General features: G+C 41.1%; 1 protein-coding gene across 6 annotated transcripts in view; it reads left to right on the top strand.

The window, feature by feature from the left end:
* The window catches only part of REPS2 (RALBP1 associated Eps domain containing 2), a 182,901-nt gene that overhangs the window by 60,807 nt on the left and 94,216 nt on the right, over positions 1–27,878 (top strand). For 3 of the 6 annotated variants that reach the window (XM_081081882.1, XM_081081884.1, XM_081081886.1), the window contains exons 4-6: positions 2,446–2,572; positions 9,188–9,273; positions 26,639–26,774. In XM_081081882.1, the coding sequence (XP_080938008.1) occupies positions 2,446–2,572; positions 9,188–9,273; positions 26,639–26,774 (349 nt within the window). The remainder of the gene's footprint in view (positions 1–2,445; positions 2,573–9,187; positions 9,274–26,638; positions 26,775–27,878) is intronic. The other 3 variants (XM_081081883.1, XM_081081885.1, XM_081081887.1) reach the window with 1 other exon arrangement.

A 27,878-nucleotide genomic window follows, 5' to 3' on the forward strand; every position in this document is an offset into this window, starting at 1 on the left:
ATATGGCTCACCTTAATAATGCTGGATATCTGAGGTCTTACTGCGGAAGTTTTATACTTATCTATATATATAAAAGCCTAAGTGTCCGTCCGACCATCTGACTGGTAGCTATGATGTGCACTGACCACTAGGGGGCAGAAGCTCAATGCAGGAGCTTCCATGGTGTGCACTGGCCATTTAAAAATAAATGGCACCACAGACTTGGCGCCAACAAACCAACACTTGGCTTTCCCCGAGTGGGACACAGGCCTCGCCACCACTCTGGGGCGACAGCCCACCAAATCGCAGCCAGTGCTGCCAAGACCCCATGGTGCAAAATGCGGCCCACAGCTCAGCCCAGCCCAGAAATGGTGGCTGTGGGCACCGGGTAATGACATCATGTAGCAATGCCCGGCTTCCTCTCCCTAGCAACGACTAGCCTCCTTACAGTTTCTTCAGTCCAGGAACACGACTTGCTTTATAACCAGGTGCAAACATTTTACACTTTAACCAAATGTTTGTGAAGCATTTTCATGTGCCTCATCTCATTTGATCCTCACAGAAGTCCTGGAGTAGGTAGATAGGAGAGTCGATGGAATCCTATTTTCTTTTCATTAGCTGGAAAACGGAGATTTAGAAAGTTTAGAAACTTGACCCGACAAAAAAGAAGTAAGAAATGGTGGACCTTGAAAATGACTTCAGGTTTTCTCACTGCGCAGCATATAGTCAAACACTGCTGTAGTTAAATATCTTACCCTTTGTTCTCCATGGGTGATTTTTAATAATTTGCTTTGTGTTGATATTTACTGCTGTGTTGCTGACAGTTACCTGAAAGAGAAGTTGAGGTGCTTCACTGGGCTGGAAAAAGTTTAGCTAAATCAGAAAGCAGGTCTAATTAAGCAAGTTTTACATATATATATATATATATATATATATATATATATATGGCTAAGTTGACTCACACATGTGCGATACATGTAAAGCTCTCGCTGGCACCAGTTGCACGCTCATGTTTCAACCTATCATTGTTGATTGTGAATTTGGTTGACACTTCTATTATAGAGAAAGGGCGAATAGCGATATTAAAATATTTCTTCTCATTAATATCCTTTCAATGTGCATGAATCTGTGCACCAGAACACCAGTAGTTTTATATTTAAGTGAGGTGTAGCATGTTCTTCAAGGATATATATATATATATATAAAGGAGCATAGGGATCTTCAGTTACCACTCTTTGGCATGCTTTCCTATCAGCATTTGGAGAGGAATGAGGGTTCACTACTCCAGGATGGTTGGTGCCCTGGGAACTTTCTGGACCCATTCTGGCTGTGTGAGTAAGGACACATCCTTTTGGCTGGGTTTATGCTAGGCCAGTGATGGCGAACCTATGACACGCGAACTCATTTTTTTGGTTGATTTTTCTTTGTTAAATGGCATTTAAATATATAAAATAAATATCAAAAATATAAATCTTTGTTTTACTATAGTTGCAAATATCAAAAAATTTCTATATGTGACACGGCACCAGAGTTAAGTTAGGGTTTTTCAAAATGCTGACACGCCGAGCTCAAAAGGTTCGCCGTCACTGTGCTAGGCCCACCCAATCTGCTCACAGTTCAAAGCAAATATTCTTTTATTTTTCTTGAAGAAAAGTATTAATCAGTATCTCAGATTGAATTTTTTAGACTAATAGCAACTATATAGTGCCTGTGTTGACAAAAATTACTGTTTCTTTGATACTTGGGCACTCTGAAATTACCACTCTGTTAGCATTAAAAAAATACAGAGGAGGAAACCCAGTATCAGAGTAAGGTTGATTTTCTTGTCTAGGGTCCAACATCAGGTTCATATTTGAATTGAGATTCTAATTGTAACATGTTTAAGGCTCCATCCTAGTGTTTACGAGTGGGCTAGTTGGAGTGGTTCACCCATAATTAACTATTTTGTAATCTCTCGATGTAAAAAAAAAACAAAAAACAAACCTGCTATTTTACTTGGCATATTAAACTCTAAGAATATTTAGCATTAAGCATTTAAAATATTTTAATATCCACATTTGCTGGAAGACTTGATGAGTGTAAATCCAGAAAGAAAGGGCCTTTATTAATGAATGAAAATTGAATCTATCTACAAAGAGGTCAAAATTGGAGAGTATGAATGTTATTTCTTGTGATGATCAGTGTCTTTTATTTTCCAAAGGAAAATATTATTGGAATAACTGAAAGTGTTCCAGGCTTGTTTTAATAATTTAGGTACCTGATACTGGTGAGACTTTATTCTCTGGGAGACTTTTGAATCCTCAGACACTGATTTTTAACCCAGCCGAATTTTTGAGAAAACATTTCCTCCATTTGTTAAATCAACTGGCTCACCAGCAGTAGAGCTGTGTTATGCTTCATAACTGCAGCTCAGAGTGCCAGGCTTCTCCAGTGATTGCTTCTGAACTCTGCTCTGATTCTTTGAAGCAGGAAACACAGTCTCCTACGATGTCACCCCTCGCCTCCCCTCCTTCTTCTCCGCCTCATTACCAGAGGGTGCCCTTGAGCCATGGCTACAGCAAACTGCGGAGCAGCACGGAGCAGATGCATCCAGGTAAGAGGCAATCTGCAGGCCAGCTGTCCCAGGCAAGGTCTTGGAGACTCCTTAATCTATCAGGCAGCAATGCTGCCAGCTGCTGAATCTCCGGACTTAATTACCTCTGTCTTTGGAAACATGGCTCAATTTAATTTTATCCTCTCAAGCAAGGTTTAAAAAAATAAAATGAAATATATCTTAGTAATGCCTTGTCTCCCATCCTACAAACTTTAGACTTGTAAACAACGATTTAGATGATTTAATCTCTCATATACAGATTTCATCATACAGGAAAGTGGCATATTAAGGGGTTGTGTTGTTTTGGAAATGTTATTCTTTCCTGCAAACATACCAAACATATTTATATAAGAACTGCTTTTATGGAATGACTTAAAAATATAACAAATATAACACTGCAAATGCAAAAGAGTTGATTCAACTGTTAAAGACTGATCACATAAATGGAATTATTTAGCTCTTGTGTTTGGGAGTAAGAATAAAGGAAATGATAGGGAAAGCATTTTGCTGAGAAGTACGTAGAGTGTCCATGGTGGGGTTGCCTGCTTGCTCACATTCAGGCTGTGCTGGCCATGCTATTGGTAAAATCCATTAGTTGGTTCTAAGGATGACTTGCAGAGTTGGCTGCCTAGGCGCAGTGCTAAAACTCCATAAATTTACTGCAGCAGCTTGTCCTCCTGGGGCTCAGACTCCTAGTTTAAGATATGACCAATTAAAGGTATTCTAGAATTGGATACCCATAATCCCCCTTTTTATTTTGTGGACTATGGCTGAAAATGACCCAGTTTCTGCAGGCTTTTGCTGCATTGAAAATAGTGGTGACTTCTAGAGGGATACAGATATAAAATGTGTGCTAGCCTGGACTAGAGAGAGGCTGTAATCTTGCAGAAAGAAGCAGGTATAGCATAATGGAAAAATTTTTTGATTGGAATCAGAAGGTGTGGGTTTATGTGACTAGCTATGTGACCTTGGGCAAGCCATTTAACTGCTCTGAAGCACGGTTTCTTTTCTTTTAAACTGGAGTATCCTGTAGGGTATTGTAAGGTTTAGTGAGAACGTGAGTATAAAATCTGATTAGAAATTAATTTCTTTGCAAATGCAAGATGATATTGTAACAGGAAATCACTCTCCTGGAACTCGAATGTCCTACTGATGTCTGCAACAAAATAGGGTTGAGAATTCATTTTCTTCTTACAGTCCAGTCCCCCTCCTGCCTGATTTCCCTGTTTTTAGAAGTGGGTTTTTTAAAAATTCCTAATCTTATTTGGGCTTGGAAGTTGGAGTCCTGTGCCTAGCATGGTGCCTGATTTTTGATTTTCATTTCGCAGGTGAGTCATTTTTGTTCAGTGTATCACCACGTTCCACCCTATCTTTTTTGATATTCCTTAAAAACCTTGTCTGTACTCGCTTTATTTCATGGCCCATTCTCTCCTCATCCCATTCAAATTGGGCTTCCGTTCCTCCAGTGGCAAGGAGATAACATCCTTCTCTCCATCTTTCTTGACTCTTAGGAGCCTCTGTCAAGGTTGTTCATGCCTTTATGCTTTTTAAAAATATGTTTTTTAAAAGAGTGAGGTAAAAATTACATATGATAAAATTCACACATTTAAAATACTCAGTTTGAGTTTTAACAAATGGATATACCCATGTAACCACCATTTGGATCAAGAATAGAACATTTCCATCACCTCAGAGATGCCCCTTTCCAGTCACCCTCTGTTCCCTAGTGCAAGCACTGTTCTGATTTTTATCACCATAGATTAGTTTTGTCTTTTCTAGAACTTCATATAAACATAATCATATTTAATGACTGTACTCTTGTTTGTCTGCAGTCTTTCCCTCAGCATAGTGGTTGAGATTCATCCATATTGTGTATATCAGTAGCTTGTTCCTATTTATTACTCAGTAGTGTTCCATCACATGAATGGATCACAGGTTGATGAGCCATTGTCCTGTTGATGGACATTTGGGTTGTTTCCAGTGTTTGGTTGTTATGAATATGAGTGTGACATATGTTGTAATTTCCCTGACACCTAGGAGTAGAATTGCTAGACTTAGGGTAGATCTATGAGAAAGTACCAAAGAGTTTTCCAACGTGGTTGTATACATCTCACTGGCAGTGTATGAGAGAGTTCCTTGAAAGCAATTGGTATTCTCAGCGGTTTCTTTTTCTTCAGTGTTTTTAATTTTAGTTATTCTGTTAGATGTGAAGTACATATTTTTGTGGTCATTCCCTTTATTCTTGAAACATTTTTTCTAAGTTTCTGTTATCCCTTCCTGGTTTTTCTCCTACATTATGATCCTTAGACTGATGAGCTGCTCTTCTAGAGGGTTATTCTTTGTGCAGCTTACCCTTAAAGAGGAATCTGAGTGAACAGTCTCCTGTTTCTCAAGGAGTTGAGTTTCCTGGGTCTAGCCACCAATTAGGAGGCTGTTAGGTTCCTGTAGCTAGGAACAAGGTCATTCATAAATAAAATGTTTACAGGTATTTCTATTTAGACTTCCTCATCTACATAAGTCAAAGGAAGGGAGAATTTTTCTATCTGCAACTTGGGTCCATCTTGTGATTTTTGCTTCGAATTGATACTATTCACATCAAAGCTTGTTAATTCCTGTTTTTATAGTGTTGGTGGATTTCCCCCCAAAGGATTTTCTTTACTTATTTGCTTCCTTTTTTTGTTACATATCTTTATGTCAAGAAATAAGAGAAGATCACATGTCTTCCTTCTCTCTCTCCCCACGTTTTCAGAACTCAATTTCTCCAACCCATTTGATGGACTCGGGATTCTCTTTCCTATTTTTGTACTCCATCTTACCTTTGGTCTACCAGCGGTCGCCAACCTTTCAGACCTCGCAGACCACCAGCTGGCAACCGCTGGTCTGGACAGTAGCATATCTAATACCTGTTAAACCTTAGCAACTCTGGTACTAAGCAGAATCTGGTATTTTTATTCATTTATTTTTTATTTTTTTTAAAAATATATTTTATTGATTTTTTACAGAGAGGAAGGGAGAGAGAGAGTTAGAAACATTAATGAGAGAGAAACATCGATCAGCTGCCTCCTGCGCATCTCCTACTGGGGATGTTCCCGCAACCCAGGTACATGCCCTTGACCGGAATTGAACCCAGGACCCTTCAGTCCGCAGGCCGACGCTCTATCCACTGAGCCAAACCGGTTTCGGCCAGAGTTATTTTTAGTTTCCACCTTTTCAGAAAGGAGTTTTGCTACTGGCATAATTTTCTTGTAATACATTTTCTGGGGTCATTTCCCTGTTCAATATTCTGCCATGATTCCTGGCTGGTGGGACATGTATTAGTATGCTTTAAATCAGAATGAGCATCATCAGACCAGTCTGGAATTCAGAGCCCCTCTTCAGCTTCTCTCCTGGGCTCCTGTTAGTTTCACTTGCTGGATATAGCTGTAGCTAATGTTCATTGCGTAAGACTTATGTGCCAGGCATCATGCCGAGGTCTTTATGTGCATTCTATTCTTCTTACCACAACCCTCAGAGGCATATAATGCTATCCATATTGTAAAAATGATGTTTAAATCATAGTAATACATGTATATAGTTAAATAATATTTACATGCCTATAGTAAATACAACTATTCTTCCCACTGAACTTGTTTCTGATCTCCAGAGGCAACTACTTTCAACTCTTTCACTTGTTTCTTCTGATGTCTAATGTGTTATCTCAAAATCAATATGTCTGTTCTGCTTTTATTTATACATATTATTCTGATGTATTAATTCTAGGTATTTACTCACTTACGAGCATGAGCTGTGATGTTTGTTTCCTGGCCCTAAAAGTAGACTTGGTGGGCCTACAGTTCTCATTTCTGTCCATTTCCAGCCTATGTGACTATGGGTATTTCACTTTTCTGGGCTTCAGTTTCCTTTATCTGTGAAATAGAATAATCTCTGCCTCAGAGGTTTGCTTTGTGGATCAAATGAGAAATGTAAACATCTGTGCCTACCAGTTTCTGGCACATTGTAGGTGCTCAAATGTTCCCTAGTATTTTCTTTTGTGTTTTTTAGAATCTGGTATTTGTTTTATTTGTGAAATTCTTAAGTATTCTTGAAAGTCACCTCCAGGTCACCATTCATTGGGTTGACTGCAGATGTAGGGTCTTTATTGTGAAGTTACTAATGTCACTTCTAGTTTGACATGTACTGTTCTAGTTTGACAGTGAATCTCCGATTGATGAGATCTTTAGGGTTTGTTTTATATTCCGATTCTTGGAGAAAAATGGAACTTCTAGTTCCTCATTAAACCTCTTGTAAAGGGATCTAAGAATTAATATATTATATATATATTTTGCATTGAGTTCCATGTCTTGTGTTTTATTTGGGAGGAAGGAGAGTAGAATTCAGATCCAGTTGTGGAATGAGACAGCAGTCAGACCAATTATGGCCTGAATATCAGCTGTGGTGCTGATAGAACTGATCAGAGCATGAGTCTTAGATTTGTGACTGCATGGGCTTCAGACATCTTTCTAGTCACAGGCAGGTGTGGCTAATCCAGGCTTCCCACAGGAGTAGGAAGAGAAAATCTGCCCTCTAGGCTCTCCAAAAATGATCCTCCATGTGGCTGAGTCTTCATTCGGCTTATTGATGAGCTAGGTTTGTCTCTTCCAAGGGAAAAAGGTCCATGTAGGTAAAGGACTGGATTTATGGGCCAGATGTCCTCCCCCAAACGGTTCCCTCCTAGGCAATAGAAGCTCCCTCTTTCTGAGGGGAACCAGAACCATGTAGGATCGACTTCCCAGGGAAAGCTTATGACCATTAGTATCCCAACTATGATACAGTTTACTGTCATCCAAACCTTCTGACATTAAGAGTTTAATTTGGTGTTTCATCAAAGTGAAATGATCTTAAAAATCTTTCTCAACACCTGTCTACCAGCTGAGATTTATTTTTAAGATCTGGATTATGTGCTTCCTGTTTATGTTTCTTTTGCAATTTTTATATTTTTAATAATTCTTAGTAGAGTCTGAAAATACACTAAATGATTTGCTAGGCAATGATTTTGATATGTTAATGTGTTTTATTTTGTTATAATCTTGTGTTCCAGTTTCTTGGATGAAACACAATAAGCAGATGTGAGCCAAGGAGTTGTTTGTTATTCTTGATGTGCTGTTATTATACCTTCTTTGTTTTAAAAAGATCACACTGTGCTAAAGGTGCTGCACTAATAGGCTGCTCTGCTCTCTCTGCCTAATTTTACTTATAAGGAAACGACAGAAAGAAAGCATTTTACTTCTTTACATACTTCCAAAAGCTCGAACTGTTAACCCACACATATCAGAAATGGTTTCATCTTGGGTGATAATTTCTCTTTTCTATTAGAGCTGCATACTACCTGGTTATGTTTAACTGTTTTTCTGCCCTATTGGCAAGGTCATTAAGTGTTCTGGAAATAAAAGGAGTAAAAAAAAGTGTTCATTTTTTGTGGCTTAAAAAACCTTCTTTTAAAGATAACAAAATTAGTTTTAGTTTGGTTATCAAATGATAAAATAATAAATATAAAATACATTTATTTGTAGTAAAAGGAAATAAACAATAAAATACTTTTTTTTTTTGGTATTTTCCTCAACTTGGTTTCACATTCTTTCCAAAAAGGAAAAGAAGATAGTGCTATTTATTTCTCAAAAACAAACAAACAAAATAAATGATAAGATTGAGCTTTAGTATTCAAAATGCATATTAAAGAACTGTGGTACATCTACACAATGGAATACTATGCTGCGGTAAAAAAGAAGGAATTCTTGCCATTTGCAACAGCATGGATGGAACTGGAGAGCATTATGCTAAGTGAAATAAGCCAGTCAGAGAAAGATAAATATCACATGATCTCACTCATTTGTGGAATATAGAGAACAACATAGGCTGATGAACAGGGACAGATCCAGAGACGGAGAAGCATCGATCAGACCGTCAAACCTCAGAGGGAAGGCAGGGGAGGGTGGGGGTAAGGGGAAGAGATCAACCAAAGGACTTGTATGCATACATATAAGCCAAACCAATGGACACAGACAACAGGGGGATGAGAGCATGAGTGTGTGTGTGTGGGGAGGTTGGGGGTTAATGGGAGGATGAGGACACATTTGTAATACCTTAACCAATAAAGACATTAAAGATTAAAACAAAAACAAAATACAACAACAAAATGCATATACATTTACTTCTTTGCAAGGGTGGAGGGTAGGGAGAGGGGAATGAATGGAAGACTTTTAAATAGGAGGGTATATATAGAATTTACCTATCTCAAGAATTTGAACATTTATAGCATGGCACTTTTCTAATGACTCTCATTGTTTTCTATCCCAATTTAGGTTCTTACCATTTCACCCCTACAATTTATTCCTAATCTTAAGCTGATGTAAATATTTTCCTGCCTTATCATACATTGGTTGGATATCCTTAGATTGTTCAGTTAAATTGCACCCAGGGGCACCAAGGTTTGTTGGTCCTAGGTTGCCCTATGTACATAAACTCTGATTCCTTTGATAATTCTACCCTTAAAAGCAGACACTGTATCGGTTGGAATGTGAAGTCATAATTCTTGGGTGGAATTTTTGTGTACCATGATGACTTTTGCTCCGGTTTCAGCTCCTTATGAAGCTAGACAGCCTGAGGGACCCTCATCGGGGAACCAAGGAACCAAGCCGCCTCGGCATCAGGCTTCCCTCATCCGGGTAAGAGATGTTGTGGGGTTATGCCAATGGGAGACTTTGGGGATATGGTTTTTTGATGGGTCCTCTTTTTTTTTGCAAGGACGATATAAAACTGCCCCCCTCATGCATAGATTGTACTTCTTGTTCTGTTGCTTGTATATTTTCCTAAATCTTTTTTTTTATTATATATGTTTCTGACTGTATCTAGACTAATCCAGGCTGGTTCCTGGTCATTGGTATGTCTAAAATGCCCTTCCACCATCATCTACTTAATCATTAGGTACCTTTTTCAGGAGAGCTTTACTTTTCCCAAAACAGCCTGTTGTATCTATGCCTTATTTATTCTTTATTATCATTTATCCAGTGCATAGTTAGGTGTTGCCCATTTGTTTTGTGCCTCTAATTACACTGCAAGCTTTTGGAAGGCAGAGGTAGTCCTTCTGTATTCTCCCTCAGTGCCTAGTTCAATGCTGTTTGGAGAGCAGTTATCTTATAAGTGGCAGCAACTACTCTTTCTCATATTTAATTGATACAAAAGAAATATTATGGTAGAAACACAGTGATATTTCAGTTTTTCCTGGCTACACCATCGCTTAGAACATTTCAGCTCCCCTTTCTTTCTCCAGTGTTTTCCCTTGGATAAAGAACTCTTTTTTTTCCCCTGTGTCTGCCACTGTTTTCTTGTGTAGTATCTCTGAGACCTGTGCTGGGGAAGTCATATTCTCAACAAAGGGTGTGTGTGTGCATGTGTGTGTGTATGAGAGAAGTTATTAAAAAACTTGGTTCACTGTTTGACCCTAAAGACAAGAGGAAGTAGGGTGATTTGTATAACATTTCAATTGTCCAAGTTAGGAAGAGGATCATTTATGTGCAGGCAGATCTACTCAAAATAGCAGGGTGGTGTCAGATACTCCCATAAGGAAGTGGGCTGGTGTCTGGACCAAAATAGACAAAGCTAAGGAAGATCGTGGTGTTCACTGAATACCCACTGGGAATGGGCACTGTTGGGCATGGTACAGAACTTTATCTTCTAAGGTGATAGCACTCTGTGTACAAAGAACTTCCTTTTAAAAAAAATTTTATTGTTGAACGTATTACATATGTCCCCCTTGCCCCCCATTGACCTTCCTTAGCTCACCCCACCCTCCACCCCATACAAAGAACTTTCTTAAATACAATAATTTAGCCATAAGCAGGGTACTTATATTTAGTGTTCCTTGCCACTACAATATCTAGGTGCTATTATATCTATTATTATAGATGAGTTAACTGACTGAGTGAGGTTAAGTAATGGGTCTAAGGTTATATTCATAATTCCTAAGTAGCAGAACCAGAATTTGAACCCAGGCTTGCCTAATGTCAAAACCTGCACTTTAAAATACTTTGCTATACATTAGAGTCCCATGTTAGAAGGAGGCTAGGTTCTAAAGTTTCTGCATAAATAAATGTTGGGTGTAGTGAAAAAATATTCCTGAAAATACCTTATTGGTACCACATTGGAGAGCCAAAACGCCATTCCCTCCTAGATCCCATAGAACTCAATTTTACCCTGGAGTTAGAACAGACAGCTGTTTCTTCAGATAAGCCCCAGATGTAGCAGTTGGCTGTGTTTAGAGGTCCTGTGGTACAAAAATATGTGTCTTTAAACACTAGAATTACACCTACGGTGAAGTGATGGTTACATTAGGAAAGGTATAGGAGGGACTGGGGTTCATCTTAAAAATGCCCAGGGTGTGGCTGTGCATGTTTATGCAGAGTATATTCTAGCACCATGGAGACCAAATTCTTAACAGTTAGAATGACGGTCAAACCGGCAGTAAGTCATGAACTTTGTAGGTCAGATGGGGCTTGCCAGGCCTTCTACCTGGCCCCCTGGATGGGATGGCCATGAGCTCTAGCTTGAATTGATGTTCTGTGACTTCTCTTCAAAACTCTAGGTCCATTTTTCTGCTGATAAAAATGCATCCTGGGCATTTCACTCAACTACTGTTTACTAAACACCTATTATGTGCTAAGTACAGTGTTGAGAATACAAAAATGAGGTATAACACTCCCATTCTCTGCCTTCATGAAGTTTATAGGCAATTGGAGGAGATGGCAATTAATCAAACCATTATAGTGTGATGTGAATGGAAATTAAACTGTGCTTTGAGGGTTAAAAGTGGCAGGGGGGCGGTTGTGACCTAACCTTGGCAGGCATGGGGTGATCAAGGAAGGCTTCCAGCAGTGAGTAACATTTGAGTTGAAATGAGAATGATTTATAGGTGGTAAGCAGGTGGAGGGGTAGGATTGGAGGAAGCAGGCAATAAGATAGAGGGAACTGCACACATATTTTCTATGCTTAGCATTTTATACACATCATCTCTTTCACTGTTCACAGCTATTTTATGAAGTAATTCCTGTTATTATTCCATTTTTCAGCTGCTAAAACCTGAGGTTTAAAAGACCTTATTTAATTTACTCAAGGTTGCAGCCAGGAAGTGGTAGGGCTGGAGGTCAAACACTGGACATGCTTCCTTAGTCTCTGGCTCAGGAACCGGATGGATGGTGATGTCATCTGTAAGCTAAGAGGCTTTGGATGAAAAACTGGTGTTGGGAGTAATAGGGAAAGATCATGAGTTCAGTGTTGGATGTTGGGAATTTGAGCTTTTGAGATTGCCAAGAGTAGGTGTCAGATGGTAGGATATATGAGTCCGGAGCTTTGGAGAGAGTGAGGCTGGACATAAGTATTTGGCAGCAATTGACCATTAGGAGGACTTATGGTATAGTGCATAAAAAAACCAGACAGGTGCTTGCCCAGGCCTAGCCAAACTCTGTGTGACCTTGGGGCAAGTTGCTTCTCTTTTCTGTAATATGAATGACTTGGAATGGATTTCACAGTCTATTGTAATAATCTGCAACAGTCTGATTCCCTTAATGTTTGTTTGGCATCAGTGGAGATTCTTCCCCTCCTGTTTGGAGCATTGCCTTCTGTTTAAGATGAGAGCAAGGAGCCTTTTTTTGGGACAGCAGTATGTGGTTTTCATGGCTGATGTGTTTTTCTTTCTTTTAGTTCTTAGGTTTCCTTCTTATGCCTGTCAACTTGGTTTGGCTGGGCTTCACGTCCCAGAAAGCAAAATGCCAACCTGAATTAGTCATGTAGGTGAGGGGATCTGAAGTGAAGGTTCTTGGTGGAAGAGGATTAATACGGATTCGGCATGGTGCTAGGCCAGGTCAGGGTAACTAATTCCCCTTATGTTGCCATTTTAACGTGCTGATGGCAGTTTCCCCTGTGGCCTTGTATTCAAGCCCTTCCTGCCTGATTAGAAGGGGTTACCTCTGGGTTCTGAGGGAGGCTTTTAAGGACCCTGGTCCAACTCTGTTGTAGTTCATGGGCTTGGCAGTTTAGAGGTATTTATGCCAAAACCAGCACCCAAACTTTGGAATGAATACTCTTTTTGGTTAATTTTTTTAGGAATTTCAGGTTTTCTTTTGTTCAGGTGGTGGATGGTTGATAGTGGTTTGTAAAGAAGTAAACTCTACTTTTCTGCTTCATCTTTTATCCCATGTTTATAGGTCATTTTATGGTTTACTTTTCACACATTATCCTAACTATAGACTATGTAGGCATTTGTAATTTCGCTGGCATAGGATTTAGAATTGCCTCTTCTTCTCCCACTCTACTCCACTGCCTCTGTTTTTGCCATGGTTGCCAGAAATTACCTTGTGTTAAGCCCCTGTCTCATTGACCCCTTAGCAGCTTTTGACACTGACTCATCAATTGGTGTCCAAGATGCTGTCCTCTCCTGCTTCTATGACTATCTCTTCCTGATCTTTTTTATTTCTCCTTCCTCTGCCTGTCCCATACATGTTGGTGAGCCCTAGAACCAATTCTCACTCTATTACTCCTTAGTTATGTGGAGGTTGATGACCACATATCTCCATCTGCCAGTCATCTTTCACTTTAATGTCCCACTGTCACTTTAAACATCTTTCCCAGAAAACCAGCTTTCACTCTTCCATTCCTGGCTCTATCCATTAATCAGCACATGCTTGTGGCCATTGTTTCTGGTTTAGCTGTCTCTGACTCTTCTCTCACTCCTTCTGCCCATTGACTTACCAAGTCTTTGCCATTTCACTTTCTAAATACCTCTCTTATCTATCTGCTGCACTTCCTCGGTTCAGGCCATCTTCCATCACCAAATCTGTTATATAAGCCTCTAACTCTTTTTTTCCTGCTGCCACTCTTGCCCTCTTTAAATCCATTATCCTCACTTTAGACAAAATTTATCTGAAAAACACATATCAGCCCCTCCTACTCCCTTGATTGAAACTTGTCACACACTACCCGCTGCTCTCAACATATCATCCACATTCCTGAACATGGTTCTCAGGGCCTGGTGTTTGGCCCCCCACTGATCTCTTCAGTCACAGCAGCCCACTACTTCTCTCCCTCCATCCTCTGGCCATGCAGAGTTGCTTGTCATTTCCAATATGGTCCGTGTACTGTGTGGAAACCTTACTCTTCATCCTTGCTTTGCCCTTGTTTTCTCGTTTGTCTCAGCTCATCTATGCGTTTTCCAATTGATAACACAAAATGTGAGCATTTTCTAATATTTCTTGTATATGTGAGGTTTCCATTTTTTAATTCTTAAAAAAATGGTTCATTCCTCATCTCATTTATCCAAGAATCTCAGCCAAAGGAAGGGGCATCCTATCTTTATTGTTTTTTCATCCCAGAGACATTTGGTGATGTCTGTTTCTTTTCTTTTTTTTTTTTTGGTACTGTGATAAAACTAGTTTATCATTGGCAATGCCTTTTACACTAAAATTGTCCCCCGTTTGGGCAGCTGAACCATGAGTAGGACATTGTCTGAAGCAAGGGCGTAGGACATTGTCATATAGAATCAGAGAAGCCCAAATCCCAAGTCTCTGGTCTGAGATACAAATAGGAAGAAATGTGATCAGTTAGGAACATTTTCTCAAGTCCCATTGCCAAAGGCACCCCTCTGTCGTGTCCATGGCTCCACAAGTTCCCACGTGCACGTGTGTCTCAGGGACGGCAGCAGCCACAGCCCACCTGCTCTTCTGTGTTTGCTCTTTGTTAAGCATTACAGTATAGGTGTTTTTGTTGTCATGTAATCCTTGCATTTAGTTTGTGATGTAGGTAATATTTCTTCCAGACTATTGATGAAAAGTTGAGGCTCAGAGGTTATGTTGGCTGCCTAAGATCCCACAGTCAGTAAACAGCAGAACTGAGGTGTAAACCCAGGTTGCGATGCCAAGGCTGACTTTTTCTGCTTCGCTGTGCTGCTTCACATAAGAACGGAGACACCTCCATTGGTCTGGTGTTGGGTGGCAAATGGATAGAGATTCGGACCCCCAGCGTCTCTACTTTTGCTCATATGCTGGAGTTGCATGGGATCAGTTATTGATGGATTCCCTGTGTATCTTAAGTGTTTTGTGGAATACAGGGTCCTTGCTTCTTTGGTTGCCACATAGCTCAAGAATGTGGTAGCTGTTATACTGGGTCTAGGGGCCTAGTGCACGAATTTGTGCCCCTTGAAAGGAACTGTGGGCTGCAAGGCTGCAGTGGGCACAGGAGCGGGTCCCGGCCCATCCTTCACGCCCCCGCCTGGCCCCTCCCACTGCAGCCCCCTGTCCCCTGTCTGCTGGCAGCCCCGCTCCCGCTGCTGCCACTTCCACGCGCTGATGGTGCTGGCCCTGCCCGCACCCGCTGAGGGCGCAAAGCGATTGGGGCCCCGGTGCCAGCTGTGGGTGCGACCGGTGCTCTGGTGCCAGCAGTGTGTGTGAGTGGAGCTGTTGCCGGCAGCGGGTGCAAGAGGCGGCTGCTGGCCTGGATTGCCCCTCAGGAGCAGGGGGAGGTGGAGAAGCCCAAAGGGGTGATCGGGGCCGGCAGCCACTGCTCACAACTGCTGATGGTGCCGAGAGATTAGGGTCAGTGCTGGGAACAGGCAGTGGGTGCGAGTGGTGGCTCTGGTGCCAGCAGTGGGTGCAAGCGGGGTCAGTGCTGGCAGCAGGTGAGCAGCCGGCAGGACTATGGCGTGCGGGAGCAAAGAATTTTCAGTAACCAACAGAGGCTTGCCCCGATGACAGTGACTGGCACCCCGCCTTGGTTTGGCGCCCCTGCTTACCTGCTCCACCATCCAACCACAGCTGATGCCTGCCATGTTCCGTGCACGCCCCCTGGTGGTCAGCGCATGTCACAGCGACCAGTTGTTTGGTTGTTCGATTGTTCAGTTGTTCCGCCGTTCAGTCTACTTGCATGTTAGGGTTTTATATATATAGATTCCCAGCAGGGCTCTCCCTTTCCCCCCTCCTTTGGTTACTTGTTCCTCAGGTCTCCTTCAGGTCAGAGGGATAATATGACCCATACCCAGCAAATTAGAGCATCACAGTTTCCCTGGCCTTAGTGATATGTGAAGGAATATTAACTTGGTCCACCTAACCAATGTGAGTCTTTCTCCAGGATTTTCTCTTGATGATGGAAAGACTGTCTTTACCTTGGGGGTCACAGTGCTGGAAGAATGTGACTCTGGGCTGCCAGAAGCATCTCCCCACTTCAGGGAAGAAGACCATTTGCAGGAAGAGAGGAAGCTTAAAATATAGAGAGAGTGTTGGGGTCTAGCCCCAGCAGGTCCAGGGGTTCCCAAAGGTATGGACGGAGTCAGCGAAGAAGGAATGACACAGAGGCAGCGTTCAGTTGATCAGCATAGCGAGGTTCTCCAGCCAGGTTCTGTGATGTCTGTTTCTTTTGTATCTTTCCGGGAATGCTTTATGCATATGTAAGCAAATATAACTATTCCTATAGCTATCTAATATATGCAGTTTATTTTTACCCGACTTTAGGGATTTTAGGTTTGGCAAATGAAATATCATTGTAACCAGATCTCACTAGAAAAAAATTATCTTTATTTTAAACCAAAACCACACTTACTTTAAAAAAATATGTATTTTTCTTGATTTCAGAGAGGAAGGGAGAGGGAGAGAGAGATAGAAACATCAATAATGAGAGAGAATCATTGATCAGCTGCCTCCTGCATGACCCCCACCGGAATGGAGGCCACAACTCAGGCATGTGCCCTTGACTGGAATCAAACCTGGGATCCTTCAGTCCACAGGCCAATCCTCTATTCACTGAGCCAAACCAGCCAGGGCAAACACACTCACTTTTTAAATGCTAAACATACATGCTGTGAGGTTTTCTCCTCTTTCTGGAGAGACAAATGTAACAGTCTTTTGGGGTAAATTCTCAATACTCACTCTTCTTCTTACTTCAAAGACAAAATAATGCCCAATAGCATGTAGAGAACTTTACCACACTGTCATTCTACTTGGGGGTTTGGCTATGTTTTCAGCGGAAGTTTCCTAATGAACAGGTAGGGGTAGGTTGTTAGACATTGCTAGCCAGGCACCATATCAACCCAAAAGTTTGTAACTTTAAAAAATATATATTTTTATTGATTTCAGAGAGGAAGGGAGAGGGAGAGAGAGATAGAAACATCAATAATGAGAGAGAATCATTGATCAGCTGCCTCCTGCACACCCCACACTGGGGAGCCCACAGCCCAGGCATGTGCCCTGACCAGGAATCGACTGTGACCTCCTGGTTCATAGGTCAACAGTCAACCACTGAATCATGCTGGCCAGGCAGGACTGATTTCTTTTGTATTGTTCTAAGAATATTTTGTGCATATATATGTGAATACAGGTATTCTTGTATGTAATTACATATAATATATGCAAAATATATAGTTCTACCTTTTTACACATATGGTAGCATGTTATACATCTGTTATACACTGTGTACTTTTTTTACTTAACAATAAAATTTAATAATATTCTATAGCAGTGCATAAAGTACTTCCCTATCTTTTTGTTTTTCCAAATGCATAGTATTTCATTGTGTGCATCTTCCATCAACCATTTAACCAGCCCCTCTGATCAACATCTAGAACTTGCAATCACAGCATCATTTGCATATATATATATACACATACATACATACATACATACATACTAGAGGCCTGTTGCAGGAAGATTCCTGCACGAATAGGGCTTCCTTGGGCCTATTTCTGCAAGAATAGGGCTTCCTGAGGCCCCTTCTCCGCCGCCTCGCTCCCTCCCATCTCCACCGCCTCACTCCCTCCATTCTCTGCCACTTTGCTCCCTCCCCTCCCTGCTGCCTCACTCCCTCCCATGTCCGCTGCCTCAGCTCGCTCCCGTCTCTGCTTCCTTGGCTCTGTTCCCTTCTCTGCCGCTTTGCTCCCTTCTGCAGCGCTTGGCTTCCCTTTACGCTGTCTTCAGTCTTCGCTCCGTGCCTGTGTATGCAAATTAACCGCCATCTTTGTTGGATTAATTTGCATATCATGCTGATTGGCTGGTGGGCATAGTGGAGGGGCAGTCAATTTGCATGTTTCTCTTTTATTTGTGTGTGTGTGTGTGTGTGTGTGTGTGTGTATGGCATTAGTTCCCAGAAATGGAATACTTGGGGGAAATGTTTATACATTTTTAATTTTTGGTAGAGATTCTCAAATTGGAGACTGTATTAATTTATACATTTGCCAACAATGTATGAAAGTGCTTATTTTCCCATACCCATGCAAACACAATGTGCTAAAAATCTTACAAATCTTTGCCAATCTGATAGGTGAAAAATGGTATCTGTGTAGTTTTAATTAGCAATTCTCTTTATTAGTGAAGTGGGATATCTTAAGCTTATGAGTCATTTGTATTTGCTTTTTGTGTGAATTGCTTGTTCATATTCCATGCCCTCTTTTTTCTTTTGGGTTATCAGTATTTCCTTATTGGTTTGTCATTTCTACCAGTCTGAAAATAGAAACTGGTGTTCTGTTCCTTTGGATGAGTGAGCGACTGCAATGTATGTGGAAAACTGCTCTTTGCATGGTTGAGAGGAAGTCCTGGGCTCCTGAGGCCCTGGAAGGAAGGTAGGGACCCCAGCTTCTCTTCAGTTCTGGAGTACCCCAGGCTGCCTACAATGGTTATATCTTGGTTATATCTTCATGTCAGTAAAGTTGAGTTACTGAGTTTATGGGTAGAGATTAGGGCTAGGAAAATCTGTTGTTAGCGATGGTAAATGTCAACCTAGTGTGTCTGTGTGTGTTGACCTCTCAGCATTGCTTAGACAACTCAGTTTTCTTCCTCTGAGTGAAATAGGAAGGAGAGAGATAGAGGGAGGGTGGAGGAGGAAGGAGGGAGAGAATATATGTGTGTTTGCCTTTGTGTGTAACAGGAGGAACTGGTTTGATAAATTTTTAGGAATGTATGTGCGTTGTTCTTGTTGTGACATCTTGTTTTACCAGATTCATTCTCTATTTGATTTTAAACCCTCACTGGAATTTTACCATTCCTAGGAGGTAAAAGATTGCTTTGTCTTCAGCATATTCTTCGCTGAGTCTACCTAGGACTAACAGATGTATAATGGTCACTATTACCACAAAGAGGTCCTATTTTTTATGGCTTCAAGCCTTCCTACTTTCTTTACCTACTTACAATTCTTTTTCAGATTTCCTAGTCCTTATTTTTGAAACATTTAATTTAAATTAATATTGAAATGTACTTTTCTCAGCCTAAATCTTAGCTGTCTCTTGTTGTACTCCTCAGGTGCTTACCTTGTACCCACATTTCTTAACACTTAAAGTGATGTTAATTGCTTGGTTTCTTTGCTGGGAGGCATTTCTACATGAAAGACAAAAATGTTTTGTTATAAGATGAGAATAGCAAAAAGATATTGGATCATTGAAAGACAGGTGACTCCAGGATAAGAAGAGGGTATCTGGTATAGAAATAGAAGGATATTTTTGGGAAAAAGACACTGACTCCATAAGTATTAGGACTGATGAGGCCTTGCAAAATCCATGCTTTAGAGATAGTGGGGTGTGGGGGGAGGGTCAAAATGGTAGGCTGGTCCACATTAGAATTCTAGCATCCATGCAGCAGGTCGGTTAGACTACTGATGAAAGCAAATAAATACATCTTATTTGTGGGGTCAGTGTTGTTTTCCCCACAAGGTGTGAGCATTGCATTAAAGGCTTATGGTGTCCAGAACTTTCCTGGTAATAGCTAGAGCCCACATAGATTTGTTAGATTTAGCCTCTCAGATGTAGCTCAAAACACTCGATTGAACTCCTGGTCCCACACAGTACTTTTTAAAGCTGGAATGGAGAGTGGTGTTTGTTTCTAGCATATGCCACAGGACCTTTCAGTCTCAGTTAATATATACTAGGCTGTGAATATGGAAGGTTCCTTTACAATAGCACTACTTTAGCCCTGATGTAGGCCCATCAGCACTGCCTTTGATTTCAGGTGAGCAGGTGACACAATGTCCCCAGGTGCCTATCTCAACAAAGTATCACTACTGACCCAGTGATTATTTGGCCCAGTGTTGTAGTGGTCCTTTAGATTGTATGTGTCCTTTCAGTCATCCCAACAGTCTTAGAAGGCAGACTACTTGCAACAGATCCTCAATCTGCAAAATTGCCATAATGGGTTGTTCTGAAAAGGAAATAGTACATTGTTGTTGGATGGATGAATGGATGGATTGATGATGGAGGGAGAGAACCATAGGACTTGCTGATTAAGAGTACATTGGACCCCCTTTCATGTTCTGACTCTACCATTTACTAGTTGTATGGTCTTGGTAAGCCACTTCCCTTCCCCAATGTGCAGTTTCCTATTCTGTAAAATGAAAATAATGGGACCCACTTCCCAGGGTTGTTGTGAAGATGAAAATAGGTCACATGTATTATGTTCTTATAATAATTGGCCCAAGTAACTGGTACTAAGCAAAGAAATGAATATGTGTTACCTACCATTCTCCGTGACTGTGGTGGTAGTTTTAAAAATGTTGTTTATCTTAGTTAACAGCCACTGTGCATTGCCTAATAGACTCAGAGAGAACCTTCTGAGCTGTTGAAAGTAGATCCCTGAGTGAATTTCACAACATGTGGTTAAAGACATCTTTGTGCATTTATTTCTAAGAAGAAACTGATGAGGTTAAATTGCGCTGTTAGAATTTAATTGTAATGAACTTTTCTGTAGTCAGAAACAGAAGTTATTTATTGCAACTTCCTGTGAATCTATAATTATTTCAAAATAAAAAAAAATCTTTTAAGCTCTCCAACTTCATAGGTAAGAGAGAGGGCCTAGCCTTTACTGTTGGGCGACACTTTTCATAAGTGCACATGAAGTTAAGCTCTAGTCATTATAGGAGAGCTCGGGTTAACCTTTCTGTATCTGGACCAGAATTGGCAATTTGTCCAATCATTTGGCTATTTGTTTACTTATTCAATGAATATTTATTGAGTGTTTCCTATTTGATAGGTACTAGGTATACAGCTGTGATCATAATGAACAAAATTTCTTACATTCATGGACCATATTTTATAGTGAGAGTGGGGTGGGAGATAAGATTTATAGAGTACTAGTGGCCCAGTGCATGAAATTCGTGCACATTAGAAGGGGATTAATTAGAGGAAATATTTTAATATTGCTGTTTGCCCTTTCTCTATAATAGAAGTGTCAGAGATGAAAGAAAATTAGTAAAATGTATATAAAAATCTTCCTCCTGGGGTGCACCATGGGACCCAGAGTCAAGTCCCCGCCCACCCACATGCGCCTCAAAATTGTGTAAGACCCAGACCCGGCTGGCTCCCCCCCCATTGGGCTAGATCCTGACCTGGCCAGTCCCACCCTGTCAATCCCCACTGGGTGGGGGGCATGGCCTGAGGTCCCCCAGCCTGGCACCAGGGTTGGGTCGTGGCCTGAGGTCCCCTATCAAGCCCCAGGGGTGGGGGGGGAGTGCAGCCTCAGGTCCCCGCTGATTGCTTGTTAAGGCTTGTTACGGGAACTCTGCCTCTGCTGTGGGCGCAGCCATCTTGTGTTACGGAAACCTCTGCCTCTGCTGTGGGCACCACCATCTTTGTGGCGGAGTGACAATCAATTTGCATATTCCCTCTTTATTATATAGGATACTATAACATGGTTTAATGTGAAAAAATAGCTGAGCTCCATCTCCTTTTCTAGCTCCTTTTCTTTATTCCTCATTTAGCAGTTTTCCTTTAGACCTCTTTTCTCTTTACTCTCCTTACCTCCTCCTCAGAACCTCCTCTTTTCTCTTCACTCTCGTATATCCTCCCCAGAATCTCCTTCAAACCAATGAAAGATAAACTCCTGTTAACCAAATATAGAAAGATGGATATAAAGATGCATCCATGTGCTGTCCCTATAGATAGTCTGCATGGACAACCAAATTATAATTAGAAAGTTGTTTGGGCTCAGAATCTTCTCATGTCATTAGGTGGTCAAATTGCAAAACAAAGATGGCCTCATGCTTCCGTCTTCAATGCAGGAATGGCTGTGGTTCTGCCATGGTCAGTGTGGCTTAGTGGTTAAAGCACCAGCCCATGCACCAAAGGATTGTGGGTTCGATTGCAAGTGACCTGGGTTGCAGGTTCAATCCCTGGCCCCAGTTAGAGCGCACGCGGAGGCAACTAATCAATGTGTCTCTCTTACATTGATGTTTCTCTCTCTCTCCTCTCCTCTCTCTCCTCCTTCCCACTCCCCTCCACTCTCTCTAAAAATCAATGGGAAAAATATCCTTGCATGAGGATTAACAAAACAAAACAAAAAATGGAATGGCTGTGGTTGGGACTGCACAGGTCTGTCTTTACTTTGGGCCTTGCTTGAAGGATAGATTAGTTAGGTTAACAGCTACTATAACAAACATGCCCCACTTTTTATTTAACCACAATAGGTATATTTCTCACTCATCTAACAGGTTGGTAGGTTGCTTTCTGCCACATGGCAATTCAGGCTCCAGAGCTCCTCCTGTCCCGTGACTGTGCCATCTCCCATTCTGTGGGCCAATGGTTAAGGAACGCATAGAGGAGTGCTGCAGGGTGCTAGCCCTGCCTGGAAGTGGTGCAAGTCACTTGCGTTCACATTGCATTGGCCAGAACTCAGTCACATGGCTGTACCTAACTGCAAGGGTGGGGGGCTGGAAAATGTCATTCCTGAGTGGGTAGCCACTCAGTGACAGTTTTTGCTACTCCAGATGGTTTGTTTATTAAGGCACCTAAAATATATTGTTGTAAGGTCATTGCAACCTTGGATGAAATGGCTGGACTCACAGGCAGCAATTACAGGATGCTTCCAGGGTGGGATTGTATTCTAAACAGAAATGTTCTATCTTTGAAAAAATATACACACCCTTCTGAAGTTCCCCCTGACAATGCCTCCTTGCAATTCATATTATTCAACTATGCTTGATTTTTAAGATACTTCAGGGGTAAGTGTCAACTTTGGGGATTTTATTAATAGTATTATTTTTTAATGAGTCTTTTGAAGTCCGTTTCATTATAAACAGCCTGTTTTCCCCAGAGATAATAACTTACAGTGCAAAATATTTGCATTTCACTTGAAACAAAACCAAGGTTTTGAATGTTTTAAATATAAGCAAATCTAATTCTCTTGCGTCTAGAGAAACTGTATAATGAACCATATGTTTGTGACTTAAGCAGACAGATGTAGACAATTTTTCTCTCTCTCCTTTTATTTTTTCTTAAAAATGCTGGCAGAGCTCAAAATTGGCACCAAGCAGCATATATCTCCACCCAGCCAACCAAACCACTGGAGTTGGAGTTGAAATGGGGGAGGTCTCTTAGGGCGCATGCAAAACTGGAGCTTTTCTTGGTTTTGGCTTCTACTTGGAAGTCCAAGGGTCCACAGTTCACCCAGCCCTGTTTTTCAATGCCTTCAATCTTTGCAATAAGACATTTTGTCTTAGGTGACTGACTTTGTCTGAAAAGTTAGGTTGATTTTTGTGGTTGACTTTGGGTTCATTTGGAGATGGCTCCATATCTCCGGTCCTGCAACAAGATGGCCCCCTAGCTGCTGACAGAAAGGTTCTGAGCTGCCATCCCACTGCTAGAACGGGCCTTCCTCTGGTGGTGGCCATAAGGCTTTTTTCTCTTACTCTTCTCATAGCCCTCCCTACCCTGAGGTCACCTTGACCTCTGGTCAGAGTTACTGATATGGCCTTAACTAGTCATTTTACCTTTAGTCTTAAAAATATTTTCATTGATTTCAGAGAGGAAGGGAGAGGGAGAGAGAGAGAATCATCAGTGATGATAGAGAATCATTTATTGGCTACCTCCTGCACGCCTGTTATTTGGGATCGAGCCCAAAACCTCGGCATGTGCCCTTGATTGGAATTGAACTCAGGACCCTTCAGTCCACAGGTCAACACTATCCACTGAGCCAAACCAGCTAGGGCTTACCTTTAGTCTTTTCTCCTCCAATCTCCTCACTGAAGTGTTCTTTCTGTAACTCAAATCTGATTATTTCAGTGTCTAAATACTTATCTGTGGCTCCCTATTTTCTAGATACAGTCTAAACCCCTTAACCTGGTGCACCTGGGCCTTTATAATCTGGGACCTGCTTTCTGTTTGGATCATCTTGAGGCAATTCCACTAATATCCTCTCTGCACTGGCAGCCTAGTCTTTCTGTATGTAGCCCAACCAAGCTACTTTCAGGAGATGGCTATTTTCTCTTGCTAGTATATATTGGGTGTTTTGCAAATGCTGTTCATTTTTCTTGCTTTGCCATGAATGTTCTTTAGCAGTGGTTCTCAACCTTCCTAATGCCGAAACCCTTTAATACAGTTCCTCATGTTGTGGTGACCCCCAGTTTCATTGTTACAAATTGAACATAATTAAAGCATAGTGATTAATCACAAAAACAATATGTAATTATGTATGTGTTTTCCGATGGTCTTAGGCGACCCCTGTGAAAGGGTCGTTCGCCCCCAAAGGGGTCGCGACCCACAGGTTGAGAACCGCTGGTGTATAGCATTGCTTTTCAAACTTGACTGTGGTTTGAATCACCCAAAGGGCTTGTTAAATCACAGATTCCTGGGCCCCAGTCCCAGAGCCACACCAGCCACTGTGCTTTTAAACAGAGGAATCAATCACTTTCTTCTGTCCATTCCTGATTCCTGCTGTCAGAATAGATCCGAGAGACCTGCTAAGCCACTGACGCCACTCAGGAGTGAGGTTACGTTGGAGAGGAAGTAGAGTGAGTAGTGGTCCTGGAATTTGTGAAAGAACAAACATGGGCTGACATTAACAACAGCAACTGAATATGGCATCTTCAGTTCCTGGAGGGAAGGAATGAATTCCACGAGAGTAGTAGTTTCCATGTCAGAACCAGAGAATACAGCAGTCAACAGACTGTACGGAGTTATCCGCACCTTCATTCCCAGGACAGCAGTGGCACAGAGCTTTCCACCTGTGTCCCACAAGCTTTGTGAACCATCTCTGCCTGCTTAAATTGTTCATTCATAGATGGTCATTCTTGTCTCACCTGTCTGAGCCCAGCTTTTTAGGTTCCTTTACTCCAGCTATTTCTGTCAGTGTTGACCTGGAGGGCAGAGCTTCTGTGAGCTCTACACATTACCATCTGGCCAGGAACACAGTCCAGCACATGTTGACTACCTCCATCCTGGGTTCTGCCCCCTGAACTGCTCAGACATCTGGGCTTCTTCAGAAAGTGCTACCTGGAACATTTGAGTTTGGTTCTGGAATCTGGTTGGAGCATTTTGGAAAGTTGTGTGGGGTCCATCAGGTGCTCAAACTGATTTTGGATCTTCCTTGCTTTCTTTACTTATATTGTTTGTTTCTTACCAGAATGAATAGGGGGTTTCTGAAAACAATTCAGATGGAAGCAACCCAATTTATAAAAAAGCTCAATATGCTAGAGCCTGGCTTTGAACAACAGATGAAAAAAAGGGCAGGTGCCCCGGCTGGTGTGGCTAAGTTGGTTGAGCATTGTCCCATGCACTGAGAGGTCGCTGGTTCGATTCTTGGTCAGGGCACATGCCCAGGTTGCAGGCTCAATCCCAGGTAGTGGGTAGCCGATCAATGTTTCCCTCTCTCATCCATGTTTCACCCCCTCTCCCTTTCCCTTCCTCTTTCTCTGAAATCAATGAAAACATATATATTTTAAAGAGGGCAGTTATTTGCTGACTTCAGGGGCTCATTGAAGGGTATGGGCTCCTCTCTTAAGTCTTCTAACCCTCATTTTCCTCATGGGGTAAAGGACAATGACACCTGCTTTTTCTACCTCTCAAATGTTTTGAGATGCTGTATGAGATCGGGATGTGTGAAATGCTTTGTAAATTTCAAAGCACTCTGAATTTAGGGTATTGACTTAATGGATAGTGGCTTCTAGGGCATTTAAAAATGGTTTGATTTACATTTAGTAAAAACTCGCCTAGTATAAAAACTTCAAAGGTGACATCTCAAGGTTATATCACAGCTCAAAGTTTTATAGTCTCCTGTCTTCTCAGACTGTCATCAGAGGAGAGCCAGGTGTTTCTGGGAAGAATTACTTCCTGGAATGGGGGTGTGTGTGTTGGGGGGAAAGGGGTGGAGATGGTCTGCTGCCTTTTCTAGGAATAGTGAATACAGTGGTCTCCTAATTATTCCTTGATAGTGTGTTCATAAGTGGCAACCTGGTAGCTTATTTGCAATAAAACTTTTTCTTTCCTAGTCTCTTTTGTCCTAAAGGTTTACTTTCCTTGTGTTCACCTCCTGGTTCCATGAAGGTATCCGTTTGTAGTAGCACCTTAGCCTTAGAGTAGATGGGAGGGATAGAGCAAAGCCCTGGACGCCTTCTCCCAGAATCACCATTTTTGCTTCTTTCCCCACACCATACACAAGCTTTGTTTTCTTCTGCACCATTTCTCTGGGTCTCTGTATCCTTAAAACCTCAACTTTGGCTTGCACGCCCCCTAGTGGCATGTCTGATGCACCCCTGTTACTCCATTTGTTGTACCATCATAGCTCTCCTTTCTATTCAGCTCTGTTACTAAATATTAACCCCAATTCACAAACGCCGGATGAGAGCTTGGGTGACCCTTATTTGCCACTTAAGTAGACCTGGGAGGTGGGATTTGAATTGGAACTTTTGATTCTCAGATTTATACAGTGGGAATGCCTCAGAAAAAAGGATGATATGGTTATAGCTTTTCTAAAGATTTACTTTTTGTGTTTTAAAAAAGAATCGGTTATTTTACTATCTACTCAGCTATTGAAAATCAAAATGTGACAAATAATTTTTTTACCCTCCTTCATTACATTGGAAACACTTTCATCACTCACAAAGTGTTCAGTATTTCACTACAAAAACATAAAGCATGATGTCTGCCCTTCAGAAGTTTACATTCTAGTTACATGGTGCTTAAATTATTCCCTTGAGGAAAAAATTGTGTATAATGCACGATAGCTTTTATTGATGTTTAATATATCTACTTCATCTCACTGAAGAGAGATGCTCTGAGCATTTTCTTATTTACTTTTAAAGTCCTTTTCAGTGGAGAGAGAACCACAAGATAACAGTAATTACCCGGATGAACCGTGGAGGATAACAGAAGAGCAGCGGGAGTACTATGTCAATCAGTTCCGATCCCTTCAGCCAGACCCAAGTTCCTTCATTTCAGGTAATGAAGTCTGACAGGTGAGAATGTGGGTCCAGGTTATTATCTCATAAAAATAACAGTACACATCTTGAGAAATAGTTTACACAAAATGAGTATGACAGCCTTCTGTGAGTTCAGTTTATTTCCCTCTAAGATCGAATTTCTTATCAGCTATAAACCATGCAGAAAAACACTTGGCAATGACATTTAGAAAAAATTATGTTTCCGTTTCAGAGGGTTAAAATCAGAATTTGGTCTGGACCTTGTGATTTAATAGCTGGAGCAGTTTTTGAAATGATAGAGTATGGCACCAAGGCAACATCTTTAATTGCTTACTCATTATATTAGAGTTAGAGAAAGATGTAGTATAACCTTCTATAGCTAGCATTACAGTCTCCTTATGTTATATATGCCTTAGAAGTTCAAATTCATGCTCGTTTTCTTTGGCTCAAGACTTTCTCCTTTGGTTTGTTGGACAGAAATTAAAATATGGGAGGAAAATTGGCCAGCATTTTTATGTCCACATGTCAGTTCTTTTGGGCTGTCTTCAGAAATATGTATTCCTGTTGCCTTCTCATGTAAAATTCAAGCTGAGAGGAATTGATTTAATTCCTCTGTGCCTACATTTTACTGGGGTGAAAACTAATCAAACAGTGAAATAATAGAGACTGGAATAAAAATTCATAAAACTTTCTTTTTGTACTTTAATTTTGTAGAATAACAATATGTCCTTGATAATTGTAACCTGACATTGAAGTGAGAACTAAGACTAATTTTCTCTTGTGAAATAAGGTGTGTAATCGAAATGTACTTGTATAGATGCGACCATCATTTTCTGATTGATGGTAATGGCTTGATTGAAGGCAGACTATTGTAGAGACAAACAAGTTAATGTTAACAACATGATTTTAAAGAAATAAGCAGGAACAGATTGTATGTACTGACTATTTGCTAACCTTACCCATTGCTTAAGTGAGTTTCTTCATAGTCTATACAAATGATTAGACAAATACAAATAGGTAGCTGTTAGGAATGTTTTTACTTTCTTTAAACTTCTTTATTTTGCAGAATTTCCAATGTAGATATAGCTGGAGTGGCTAGTATAACAAACTCCTATCACACAGC

This window comes from Myotis nattereri, assembly GCF_964212035.1.
Source record: "Myotis nattereri genome assembly, chromosome: X".
NCBI classification, from domain to species: domain Eukaryota; kingdom Metazoa; phylum Chordata; class Mammalia; order Chiroptera; family Vespertilionidae; genus Myotis; species Myotis nattereri.